This window comes from Amblyomma maculatum, chromosome 6, assembly GCF_055883805.1.
Source record: "Amblyomma maculatum isolate TAMU_Amacu chromosome 6, ASM5588380v1, whole genome shotgun sequence".
In the NCBI taxonomy this organism is placed as follows: Eukaryota; Metazoa; Arthropoda; class Arachnida; order Ixodida; family Ixodidae; genus Amblyomma; species Amblyomma maculatum.
In genome coordinates, this window is record NC_139349.1 from 33993384 (window position 1) to 34006129 (window position 12746).

The 12746-nt window shown below is 45.9% G+C and overlaps 1 protein-coding gene across 2 annotated transcripts in view; it reads left to right on the plus strand.

The window, feature by feature from the left end:
* LOC146185463 (sulfide:quinone oxidoreductase, mitochondrial-like) overlaps nucleotides 1-12746 on the plus strand; it is a 40010-nt gene that overhangs the window by 11030 nt on the left and 16234 nt on the right. Inside the window, exons 2-6 of one of the 2 annotated variants that reach the window (XM_084606429.1) lie at nucleotides 2805-2874; nucleotides 6249-6437; nucleotides 8152-8322; nucleotides 10966-11019; nucleotides 12426-12620. In XM_084606429.1, the coding sequence (XP_084462555.1) occupies nucleotides 2857-2874; nucleotides 6249-6437; nucleotides 8152-8322; nucleotides 10966-11019; nucleotides 12426-12620 (627 nt within the window). In that variant the 5' untranslated portion in view covers nucleotides 2805-2856. The remainder of the gene's footprint in view (nucleotides 1-2804; nucleotides 2875-6248; nucleotides 6438-8151; nucleotides 8323-10965; nucleotides 11020-12425; nucleotides 12621-12746) is intronic. The other variant, XM_084606428.1, reaches the window with a different exon arrangement.

Here is a 12746-nt window from a genome sequence, read left to right on the forward strand (position 1 = left end):
ATCAATTTCCCTGTGCATGAAATTAGAGAAATAGACTTTCGAATTTCTATTTTCGGGGGTTGGCCCGACTTTGGGATTAGAATTACGTTTGCCGACTTCCACTGCCGAGGCAGGTGGCCTTTACTTCAAATTTCTTGCATATACTCAGTAAAAGCGCTGATGGAGCCATAATCCAGGTTTCTTAAAATTTTATTATTTATTCCGTCAAGGCCCGGAGCCGATTTTGTTTTCAGTCCCAGCATTTCTTCCCTGACCTCCGCCTCCGTGATGGGTGCGTCCAACTTATCGTTGGGAGCTCCGTTGTACTTTGGGAGAGGGGTACTATATTGAGTATGGCCAATGTCCATATTGATTAGTGCGTCCATAAATTCCGCGTCTGTGCCCTTAAACGCGTGCCTGGCTTTTGATAATCTAATTCCCGATTGAGATATTGAGTTCGTCGGATCTAATAGGTGTCTTAGCAGACCCCACGTTCAGAAAAGGCTCATGCCCCCTTCCATCTCTTCGCATCTGGTGTACCAATTCTGTTCGCATAATTTGACCGCATAATTTTCAGTTTTTTTGTTATATAGCCATAGGAAAGGTATGATGTCACATCCACCGGAAGTCGTCTCCGGCCATGTCTAATAACCGGAACTGACGTCCCGATGACGTCACATACGACCATAACATCGCGACTGGTCATGATGTCACCAGGCGATTCACGCATATACGACTAGTAATCTTAGAAGGAGGGAGGATAGCTAGTCGTATATGCTTGAATTGCCTAGTGACGTCATGACCAGTCACGACTTCATGGTCTTATGTGACGTCATCGTGACGTCAGTTCCGGTTATTAGACATGGCCAGAGACGACTTCAGGTGGATGTGACATCACACCGTTCCGATCAGCGCTATCTTCCTATCGCTACATCGATGTCCGCGTTATTTAAACGCAATTTTCAAATTTTGGCTATAATTAACTAATTACCCTACAGTCATCAAATTTGGCTTCTAGGTTCCTTTTACCTCCTTTATCTGATGCAAGCATTCTTTTTCTCATAAGTTCGCCTGCCATGGTGGTGCAGCAAAAGTAGATAACACACACTGGCTCGTGCAAAGATAGACAGCGGCACTCCTTTCCACTTGTCAGTCTTCTCCCGTATTTCCTTAACTTGGGCGCGCCAAAATGGCTTGCTGTCTTCATAGAATTCTAGAGGTACGCCCAAATACTTCACGGGTGTTGTAACCCATGTAACGTTGGCAAAAAAGTCAGGCGTTGATGTCCACGCCCCGTGCCAGAAGCCAAGACACTTTCCCCAGTTTACTGGACTTCCTGTGGTCGAACTAAAATCTTTCACAACTTCAACTGCGGCGCAAATACTTTCTTTGTTCGCACAAAACACTGCCACATCATCAGGGTACGCCAAAAGTTTGACCTCAGACATGTACAGTTGAAATTCCTGAACAGATGGATTTCGAATAATAGACAGGCATAACGTTTCGATATAAATGCAGAATAGAAGAGGGCTGGGGAAAGAACCCTGACGTACCGAACGCCGCACATTTATGGGTTCTCCTAATACTTTATTAACAATCAATCGCGTTGTGCAGTTTCGGTACGCCAGGGCTACGCCCTCTCTGATAATAGAACCGACATTGATATAATCCAATATTGCAAACAATACATCATGTGGAACACAGTCAAACGCCTTTTCTAGGTCGAGCTGAAGAAGCGCGACCCTCGCGCAAGCAACGTCACAACATTCCAGCAGGCACCTCGCCTTATGAATATTTGTTGTAATGAACCGGCCCTTTATATCACACGTCTGGTGGGAGCCAACGATATGTTTTATCACTGTCTGTAGCCTGGCTGTCAGAACGAACTTCATCAGTATTTTGTAATCCACATTTGTTAAAGAAATAGGCCTGTATGACGTCACAAATTTTAGTTTCTCTGTTTGGTTTGACTTAGGAATTAACACTGTGTGTGAGAATGCGAACGAAGGAGGGAGTGCACCAAGTTCATAGGCATCGTTAAATACTGCAGCTAACAATGGGGACAGATCTAGCTTGAATGCTTTATAAAAGGCTGCGCTCAAACCATCCGGCCCAGGCGACTTTCCTTGGTTCAGATTATCAATGGCGCGTTCAACCTCGTCCTCGGAAATCGGCTGCTCTAACTTTTCTCTCGTGGTGGCATCCAGTCGTGGCAAGGAGGAAAGAAACACCTGCTTAAACGTCTCCAACTTCATGTCCCGAAAAGCAAACAGCTCCTGATAATAGTCGAAGAACGCACGTGCAATGTCGTTCTTATCTGTCACGAGGCTTCCGTTCCATTCTACTTCGGTTATGTCATTTCGATGAGCCTGTGCTTTTTCAAGACCCAGGTGCCATGGTGTGGTACGTCATGCAAGCACTTCATTGTTCTAGGTTGAGTGTTCAAAAGCTATCTTTGCTGTGTTTGTATGGGCATCAAGCTGGGAAAGATGTAGTCGGGATAACCTGTTCCGGCCAATTAAAGACGGAGGTCTCGGACTTGCTCACTTATTTGTGCGCCAGCTTGTAAACAGATTTATTTTCTTTCGTGACGTCACCGACCCCTTTTTGCGCACTGTGTGCCAAGTGAGGCTCGCGCGGGCGTTGCCCAATTTCGTTGTTGCTACGGAAAGCATGCCAGGGCGTCTTTCTAGTTTTTTCAAAGAGTTTGTCAGCAGTGTTCGAATTCTGTCCGCTCGCTTCTCGACAGAATACTTAAGTTCAGTGAAAAAGAAGAACCTGTATAAAGCTGTTTGTGACGACTTCTTCTCTGTTCCTGTGTACAGAGCCTTGAATAGCGGCCGTCTAGGTCAAGACGTACTGAAGCGTGTCAAAAGAATGCCAGTTTCTCCTGGGGTAAAGACGTTTTTCTTTAAGTTACATGCAGGAACATTATCGGTACAAACGTTTTTTGAAAGCAAGGGCTTTTATCTGCCATGGGGTTCACTTTGCTTAATATGTAAACAGCCAGAGACAATAGACCATGTATTTCTGCATTGTTGGGAGGGCGTCTATTTTTGGGATGTGCTGCAACGAACTGTTAAAAAAGAATTACCATTAGACTCATACGGGATTAGATTCCTGCCAACTGAAAATAATATGGGATTCCACTTGATACGGTTATGCTAATAGGCCTGCACAGTCTATGGCGGTCCGGAATGGCGGGTTTTCACTGTCACCCTGACGCCCGCCCTGCAAGACTCCACTTTCGCGAGAGTATACACGCATTGGTTGAAATGCACAAATTGAAGACCACTGTGCCAGACTGGACTTCAAGAGTCGAACCACTATGCGAGCTGAAGGAATTTTAACTTGACAAAGGCAACTCGTATGAGCCTGCCGGCTTCTGTATTAAGTGTCATGCTTGTGGTAACCGCTCTGCTGTGAGCATTCTGCTTGTAGCGCGTTTTTGTTGGTTTTGTTTTGTGTTGGTGATGACCGGCAATAAAGAAAAAAAAAAAGCCATGGTGGTGAAGCGGTAAGACGCCCGACAACTGTGCCGGAGTACCCGGGTTCGAACCCGACCTAAAAAAAAAAAAAAAGAAAAGCCATGGTGGTGCAGCGGTAAGACGCCCGACTACTGTGCCGGAGTACCCGGGTTCGAACCCGACCTCGGCGGCTGCGTTTCGATGGAGGCGAAACGAAGAGGCGTCCGTGTGCTGCGCGATGTCAGCGCACGTTAAAGATCCCCAGGTGGTCGAAATTACTCCGTAGCCCTCCACTACGGCTCCTCTTTCTCTCTTTCCACTTTCACTCCCACCTTCCTCCCTTCCCTTACGGCGCGGTTGCAGTGTCCACAGAAAACAAGTTAGACAGTTACCGTGCCTTTCTCTTCCTATAAATAAATCAGCAAATCAATAAATCGAACCCGACCTCGGCGGCTGCTTTTCGATGGAGGCGAAATGAAGCACGTCCATGTGCTGTGCGATGTGAGTGCACGTTAAAGATCCCCAGGTGGTCGAAATTACTCCGGAACCCTCCACTACGGCACCCCTTTCTCTCTTTCCACTTTCTTCCCTTACCTTACGGCGCAGTTCAGGTGTCCACAGAACAAGTGTGTCAGATACAGCGCCTTTCCCTTTCTGTGAACCAATTATTTTTTTATATCTTTATTAGTTCACACTTAACGAATGCGTTACGGACGGACTGATACGATTGTGGCCGCGAGCATGAGCCTTTAAAGGCCTTTGCCTTAAAAGGCTTTGTTTGGTTTCTGAGGTTTAACGTCCCAAAGCAACTCAGGCATGAGAGACGCCGTAGTGGAGGACTCCGGAAATTTCGACCACCTGGGGTTCTTTAACGTGCACTGACATCGCACAGCACAGGGGCGCCTTGCTTTTCGCCTCCATCGAAAAGCGGCCGCCGAGGCCGGGATTCGATCCCACGTCCTTGGGAACAGTAGTCGAGCGCCGTAACCACTGCGCCACCCCGGCGGGGCCCTTCGCCTCAAAAGTATCCTTAAAAGTATCCGTATACTCGTGTATGAATTAGCATTTTGCCTTTGCATATCCCATAGTGAACTAGAAGATATTTCTGGAAGACATGACCTTGAGACTGGAGATCCTTTCTTAATGTGTATAGGACAGGACGAGGGTGTCGTTTTAGAAATGCAGTCGTTGTGCCTTCGTTGAGGTGCCGGCCGGAATTCATCCCCAAACTTCGTCAGAAGCTTGAGCTGGGCCGTTACAGAAGGGAGCGAAGCCTCTTGCTAGCTACAGTCCGGGGTTCGAGACAAGGTTTGGATGCCGATTTGCCACTGCTGACAGACTGAAAAACGTTTGCTCCTCTATTTCATTCCGTGCAAGGTAACTCGTCGTCTAGAAGTTGAGCGCAACATACCAGCGGCGACGACTACGGCCGGTAATTTCGCACGTTGTGGGCCTAGAGCTCTATTACGCGCGCTGATGGGCGCTTTGTGTATGTATTTTTCGGTGTTCAGTTTTGGTTCTCCGTTTCATATTCGACCACCCCTCTTTACGTTGTACGGCATCGAGTCGTCGATACCAAGGTGTCGGAAGATTTCTAACATGGTCGGTGCTTTTGTTTTCTTTCTTTTTTTTTGTGACGTAATGCGGCGAAGCTTTGTTTTGTTTATTTGTTGACGCTGATTTCCGACGGGCGAAGTTTCATCACTTTGTTTGCTGAGATAGAAGAGCCGTGATTTATTTCGAATGATGGCAGACGTGTGCGACTGCTTCCACTTTGTTCCTGATTATTCTAGGCACCTTTGGCGGGGCTGGCCGCCATATTTCTTTGGTAGCATTAAACTGAGCACTGGCAACAGCAGTAGGTATTTTGTAGTTCGACTGCTGCCGAGCCTTTCTGCAGCTGTCGCCGACGCCGACTTGCTTAGTTCTTTTGTGTGCGCTAACCAGCCCAACGAAAGGTCGATTTCAGTACCACGCAAGTCCCCTCGTTTCTTGCCTACGGCATTGTAATCACCACGTGAGAGTAGGGTGGCGGGGAAATCCATCGGCTTAAAGTAGGGCAAGGAAACAAGATAAGCCGTCTTATCTGCCTCTCAGAGTCAAGCATGGGAACTTTATTTGCGCTAGAAAAGCATGATGAACAGCTGGGGCACGCATGCGCCTTTTCTAGTCCCCATGACTCAATTACGTGTGATTTGAGCAATAAAAATGGATAAACGAACCGGCTTTCAAGTGCAGCCTGAATACGGAAGGCAGGCAGCAGAATTAGGTTTTGACGAGATCACAACACGTTAATTATTATTCCGCGAATAATGGAGGGGGTACTCTTGTTCAGTAACTCTTGGCGTAGAATATCTCGCCGCGGCGGTACAGTGTAAGGGCTCTCGACTGCTGTACCCAAGGATGCGGGATCGGATTCCGGCCGCTGCGGCCGCTTTTCGATAGAGGCGAAAAGCAAAGCGCCTGTGTGTTGTGCGATTTTAGTGCAAGTGAAAAGGCCCGTAGTGGTCGAAATTTTCATGCCCTCCACTACGGCATCTTTCATAGCCGGAGTCACTTTGGGACATTAAACACTATAAACGTTGGCGTCAAATATCTTTATTTTCTCTACCTGACAGTCGCTGTGGGTGTTGCAGTTTTTCCTATAGTAAAATGAAAAACGCAGGAAATAAGGCTCACCAACGGCACTGCTTGCTGGGCTGGGCAACGTGCTTTTCGCGTTAAATTACAAAGTTACGGATATTGCGAAGTGTATTCCGCTTGATCATGCAAGGTGGTCCATTTTATTGCTCACTTATGCAGATGGTCTCCCGCGCAGCGCTAAAGCGCCTCCTGCGCAACGCCCGCCTTTATGGCACCAAGGCGACGGAAGATGGTGGGAAGAGCTACAAGCTGCTCGTGGTCGGTGGCGGGTCGGGCGGAATCGCCACGGCCGCCAAATTTGCCTCCAAGCTCGGCAAGGGAAAAGTCTGCGTGTTGGAGCCCCGTGATGTAAGAAGTTGCTTTGTATGTAAGCTTGCTTCGTAGAACTCTCGCCGTGGCGCGCGCGCGCGCGGTAATTGCATTCCGCAGCTGGGAATAAACCTGTAAACCAAGAATCAGCAATGATGCTAGAGTACAGCTTCATCACATTTGGCGGGAACACCGCTGCGAGTGGCTGCGCATGTGCGGAGCATCCAGACCAACACTTTTAACAACCCACGAAGACTACACGCAATATGTCTCGCAATGCAAATTCTGCGGGGAGGAGGCGGGCCTGTACCATATGGTGTGGGCATGCCAGCGAAATCAGACTGTCACTATTAATAACCAGCCAACGCAGGAGGGGTGGGAGGCAGCTGTGACCAGCTCGGACGCAAGGGGTCAAAAAGAACTCATCGAAAGAGCGAGGACAGGAGCCTAGCCAATGGGGTTTCCAACTGAGAACTCCAACCGCCGCTACAACCTCCTAAACGTTTTCATTAAAATATTTTTACCGACACCATTGCACCTATAAACCAGTTGAATATTCACCGAAAATGGCGGATTGCACGAAACACTTCTTCAAGGTTCCCGTACTCGTCCTCCACTAAACATTAAATCGTGACCGGGTTATGTGTAATGACGCAAAGCACGTGCGTAGCCACGCGGATCCGTGTTCACGCTAAGTGTGACTGACCCGGCTGTATATCGGTGGCACCTAAATTCAAAAGCACCCTAGAATTGGGTCAAGGTTCACACTGAAGGATCGAAAGAGGTTATAATTTTGCCGCAATTGTTAGTTACAACATCCCCTATAGAGCTGAAAGTGTATGTACAGGGTCGGTGAAAAGTTCCAGGCCACAGGTTCAGGATTTAGGCTTCATAGTCAGACACTCAAGGCAGCTTTTAAGGCACCAAGTTCCGCAGAGGTGCAAACAATCCTTCTCCAGTGCAAACAATCCCTCTCCCCCTTTTCGCAGAGATGGTAGGTTTTATGGGTGTAAATGCTGCGCAGTAGGACTCGGAAGCAGATAGCGTGGCCTGGGACCTTTTGGCTGACCCTATATCTTGGAACGAAAATTTCATTCGTTGGTTCCGTGGGACTTTGCTACAGTTGTTATCCTAGATCTGTGTATTTGGTCGCAGGTTCAGCCAAGATTATCGAGGTGTGCGAAGGTACTTTGCGCAGGAGTGTTCGATGATTTGCTAACGTAGGAGCCGGCTAAGTTGGGGTTAGTTTTCTAAGACCTAATTCGGAGTAGCACTAATATGTGTGGTGTAAACAAAGAGTCTAAAAAAAGCTTTCGTGCGCTGGACAAAAGGCAGGAAATTGGAGAAAACTGTCGTGTATTCAGTTTACTCTCGAAATAGACTAATACTGCATGGGTCGCCCTTTTTGTGCGACTCTCACGGTGCTAGAAAACACCAAGTTTGTGCGCAAAAACTACCTCCTTACACGAAAGCACCACTGCAACGAGGTTATTACAGTAAGAAGTCGCTGCATTAGCGAAATTCTAGTAGTACCTTGTAAATTTGTAATATTTTGTTACAGCTAATTTGTGTACTTATGAATCGAACCGAACAGGCTAAAATATGTCGATGCAGATTTTGGCAGCTAAGTCGCGGTATGTTAACGCACCTGCCTATCAAGGCAGGTGCGGTGACGTGCAGTAAAGTGATCCGATGAACTGAGTTTTTTGCAAGTGCAGTGTAACCACGTCTTTGCCTTCATTTTTTTCGAAAGGTGCACTGCTACCAGCCGCTCTGGACTCTGGTGGGCGGCGGCATCAAGCAGGTAGCCGACTCTGTTAAACCCATGGCGGACGTGATTCCCAGGCATGCCGAGTGGATCCAGGACGAGGCAGACACCTTCGTGCCTCAGGATAACACCGTGGTTACCAAACGAGGCGTCAAGGTAGGCTATATAGAGAGAGACATCCTTTGGCCGCTCAAGATAAAAATGTTGCTCTACATGAGAAACCAGTTGACCACATTTCGCAGATGGCATAAGGTTGTTGGAGGTTGGGTCTTCTATTTTAAACCGGCTTTTTCTTGCAAGCCGGTCGTGGTCAGAATTATACAAGTTAAATACCGAGACAGTCATGGTCGCCTTTGTGTACGATTGCCAAAAACTGCCATTTATTATGACCTATGAGTCCATGACATCAGTATTTGAACACTATCATTACTCGTACAAAGCCAGTGTATATATATATATATATATATATATATATATATATATATATATATATATATATATATATATATATATTAAACACGGCGGTGGCCACATGACGATCGACTTTTGATATTATAGGGACTTATTTTCAGCCGCGCTTACGCAACATGTTGCTGACACAGCAGTACGTCATATCCCACTTCACTGCAAAAGAAAAAAACAATAACGGCATAACTGGTAATGAACATATTACGACTCTGTATCAGCCTCCACCGTTACATTGTATTAATGTGCTGGCCTGTGTGTAGGCCTGGCATCACTAGTTACTCTCGTGGTCTGGTCGATTATCCGGCTCATGAACATTTATGCGCGAATTTGTGACAAACCACAAAATCTGTCAGCTCTCTTGAAAAGGGTTGTGGACCTCTACCAGTAAGCACTTCCAGAGGTAATTTATACCGCTCAAAGGTGTGTGACATCATTTGTTAATGATCGTTGTTGCCGAAGTATTCTTAAATTGCTCGATATTCGGAAGGACTTATTTGCTTGAGAAAGTTGTTAGCGATCCCGTGTCAACCTTCAACTGTACATCAGGTGCGCGTTGCGAGAATCCAATCGCAATTTTCGGAGCCAGGTTTAATTCGTGGTCGCCATGATTTTCAGAAAATCAGTGTTGCCATCACTGTCCACATCTTCCTGCACGTTATTAATGATTTGTTTGGTTAGGCTGTGGGCAGGATCACTTTTTGTACTTTATTGCGTTTCTCACTTCCTGGCTCTTTTGGCACTGGACCGAATTTGATTTACAATTAGGCAAGTTACTCGGTGTCGCAATATTGTACTGCCGTGTCAAGAGTCAAGCCTTCGAATGATTACGGAAAAAAGAGCCCAAATTTAGGAGAAACACGTTCATTGAGGATCTTAGTCTGGTCTAGTTGATTCATAGTTTTTACATATCAACAAAGCGCAAAGAAACCGAACACGAGAAGAAGAAAACCACAAGACGGGACGGGCGTTGACCAATGCTATGGCAGAATCTTTCTTCAAGCCATCGAAATATTTTCCCATCGAAATGTTTTCCCGTCGAAATGTTTTTTTTCCGTTCTAGATGTAGCACAAAATTTGTTCCAGTAGCGTAAATGTATTTAAATTGCCAGAGTTGCAGGTCTTCACACATTCCTAAAGCTCTGCTCAAATGGCTTTCTGTTCTTTCGACGACGTAAACAAAATTCTCCTTCTTCTTGTTGCTTATTCTTTTTTTTTTTTTTTCTTTTTTTTTTTTTGTGGGAAGCTATAGTTCCCGGACGCCTTGCCATAGCTCCCTAGTTGCTCGCTTCGCCTGATGACAAGTTGAGGGCTTTGAATAAGCCAATTTCTTCGTGGACACAAACATGCAAAAAATAAAACCCAGCTTCTGCTCTTTACTGTCTGGTATCGAGGGTTCCGTTGCTCTGTGTTGCTAGTTGTATTGTTTAAACATCCAACACGACACCACTGTGTTGTTGCGGAATGCGCTGGCTTCGGCGGTAGTAAGTCAATCTTGATGTAGCGCGCTGTACCTTGCGTCTGAGTCGAAGTCCTGATATTTAGTATCCAGCGTGATGAACACGATGATGGCCACAGAAGTTTTTTTTTTTTTTGTACTGGTAACACGAGGAGATATTTATGGCTGTGCTGATGCGAAGTGTTGTTAGAAGTGAAGCCTGTTACAGTGTGTGATGGCTGCGGCACATTAGACATGATATTGAGAAGGCTGAGGTCTTCAAGGGAAGCAGATATTTTATGGTCTATCTTTTGTACCCAGAAATTCAGGAGAAATCCTGGAAAAGTGTGTTTCAGTGTATCCTTTTCACATAATGGAAAACTGTATCATAAAAATAGATGTATCCGCATATCCTTTCTCGCAGACATGCAGTCTCTTCCTATTGATGTTCAATAACACGCCCTGTCGGTTTTTTAATGCATGCCGTAATTATCCATTGTGATTGCATGGCGAGTTTCACAAAAAACTTTTACTGCGCATCCAAAGGTTATATAATCTCTATTAATATGTTGACAAAATTAGCTTACCATATTCCGCAGCTGCACCACAATTATTTTCAAAAACGCGCCCCCTTGCATTTCTAAGGCGGTCTTAACTACTTGGTTCTTACTTGCACACTGTCTCTGGAAAGTAATTTCTTTAATGCATGGCGCAAAAATACTGCGCCTAGTACATAGTGGGCGGCGCGAGCTGTTATAACTGAGAAAATGTTTATTATACTTTGAATGTAGCCCACGATTTGATCTTGGGATTTAACAAGAGTCTAGAGCCAATGTTAAAGTGTTCTTCTAGTTTATTCATGCTAGCACGTTTGTTTGCGTTTTTTCTTTTTTCAGATCAAATACGACTTCCTTGTCGTTGCCACGGGAATCCAAGTGCGCTTTGACCTGGTAAGTGCGTCATGTTGAACGCTCTCATTTTAACACGAACATATTTTGTGTCTCATGAATGGCTTGGACAGGATGTGCCAGCAGAGCGTGCTCGCACGAACTGTGGAATCAAACTGCCATCATTCTGTTCCCCAGCTGAGCGCGCAAATAATTAATCTACGCCGACTTCCTGGCTGAGTGCATTGCACAATTATTCTTGTCTAGATTAAGGACGCAGGAGGGCGCTGATGGAAAGGACAACAGCGACAGTAAGAAAGAAAATAAAAACATTGAACAAACATTTAGAAAAGCTGTGTCAGAGTGTAGGTTACGGTCGGCTATGAAATACTATCTAAGTCTGTCCATGCAAAATTCAAAACACAGCAAAGGCAAGAAATTTTAAATTAGGATTACACAGACGCGTGGCGCCATTTATCGAGGTTCACAAAACATTACAGCATAGCAGTCTAGTGCGGCTCTCGCAAGGGAGCCGCAGGTTTGGTTTGGTTTGGTTTGCGGGGTTTAACGTCCCAAAGTGACTATAGAGAGATGCTATAACGTTGTTCTGCGGAAATTTCGGCTACCTGGGGTTTTTAACGCGCACTGGCATCGCACAGCACATGAACGCCTAGCTTTTCATCTCCACTGAAAAGCGGCCGCCGCGGCCGGGATTCGATCCTACATCCTCGCACAACCATCGAGCGTCTTACCCGCCACTACACCATTATGCAAGAGCCTCTGACTTCGAATTAGCATTGGTTTGCTTACATCGTAGGCTGCGCATTTTAACATGAAAACGTTAAAGGTCAAAATAAAGTCGAAAAAGCAACGAAACACCGAACAAGCTCTCATTTCAAAAATGGACAACTCCCAATGCTCTCGCATTTCCGCACGTAAGGAGACAAGTGAACCTGAAAATAATACCGTGGGGCTAGTTGGTGCAAGATACTCTGAAGCTGCGGCGCAACAAAGGCAACACAAAACGAGAACACGACAAAGTACACCTCTGCACATTTCCAGATTGAAGTGCTTTTCACCGCCAAGTTTTATGGATGAAGTACGACTTGCAGAAGCGAAAAGAATGCGTATGTGGTGAAGGCTTACACGAAGCGACAGATGCTCTATTCCATTACTCAATTTCTTTTTCTCTCGTTATTGAGTGAAATAGCTCCGTGTCTTAGTGCAGAGGCCAAAATGTGAAAATGAAATCTGCCTGAACTCCAAAACGTTCGCCTGATAAAAATAAATTCTACTTCAAACAATCGCTCACAATAAAGCATGCCGTTGTGTTTGATTTAAGATAATTTTTAGGATTATGACCAAGTTTCTTCTAAATTTGCTGTAGAGCTCAAAGAATGTTCTGATATGTACCCAAAACGTTTTGAACTTGTTTCGAGACGAGCCCTGTCGTTATGCTTGCCTGTCAGGTGGATGGTTTGGTGGAAGCCCTGGAGACGCCATACGTGTGTTCCAACTACTCGTACGACACGGTTACGAAGACGTATAAAGCCATGCAGTCGCTGAAGGAAGGCAACGCCATTTTCACCTTCCCAGCTACGCCTGCCAAGTGCCCTGGGGCTGCGCAGAAAGTAATGTACCTTACAGATGCCCACCTCCGAAAGGTTTGTGCCGTTTCTAAACACCTCTCTACTGTTTGAGTGCCCAGGATCACATGGCATAAATTCGTTTTCAGAAAATGTGAAGTAATTAGGCAGCGGGGTTTGCTCCTTAGCCGTAGAGTGGACCCT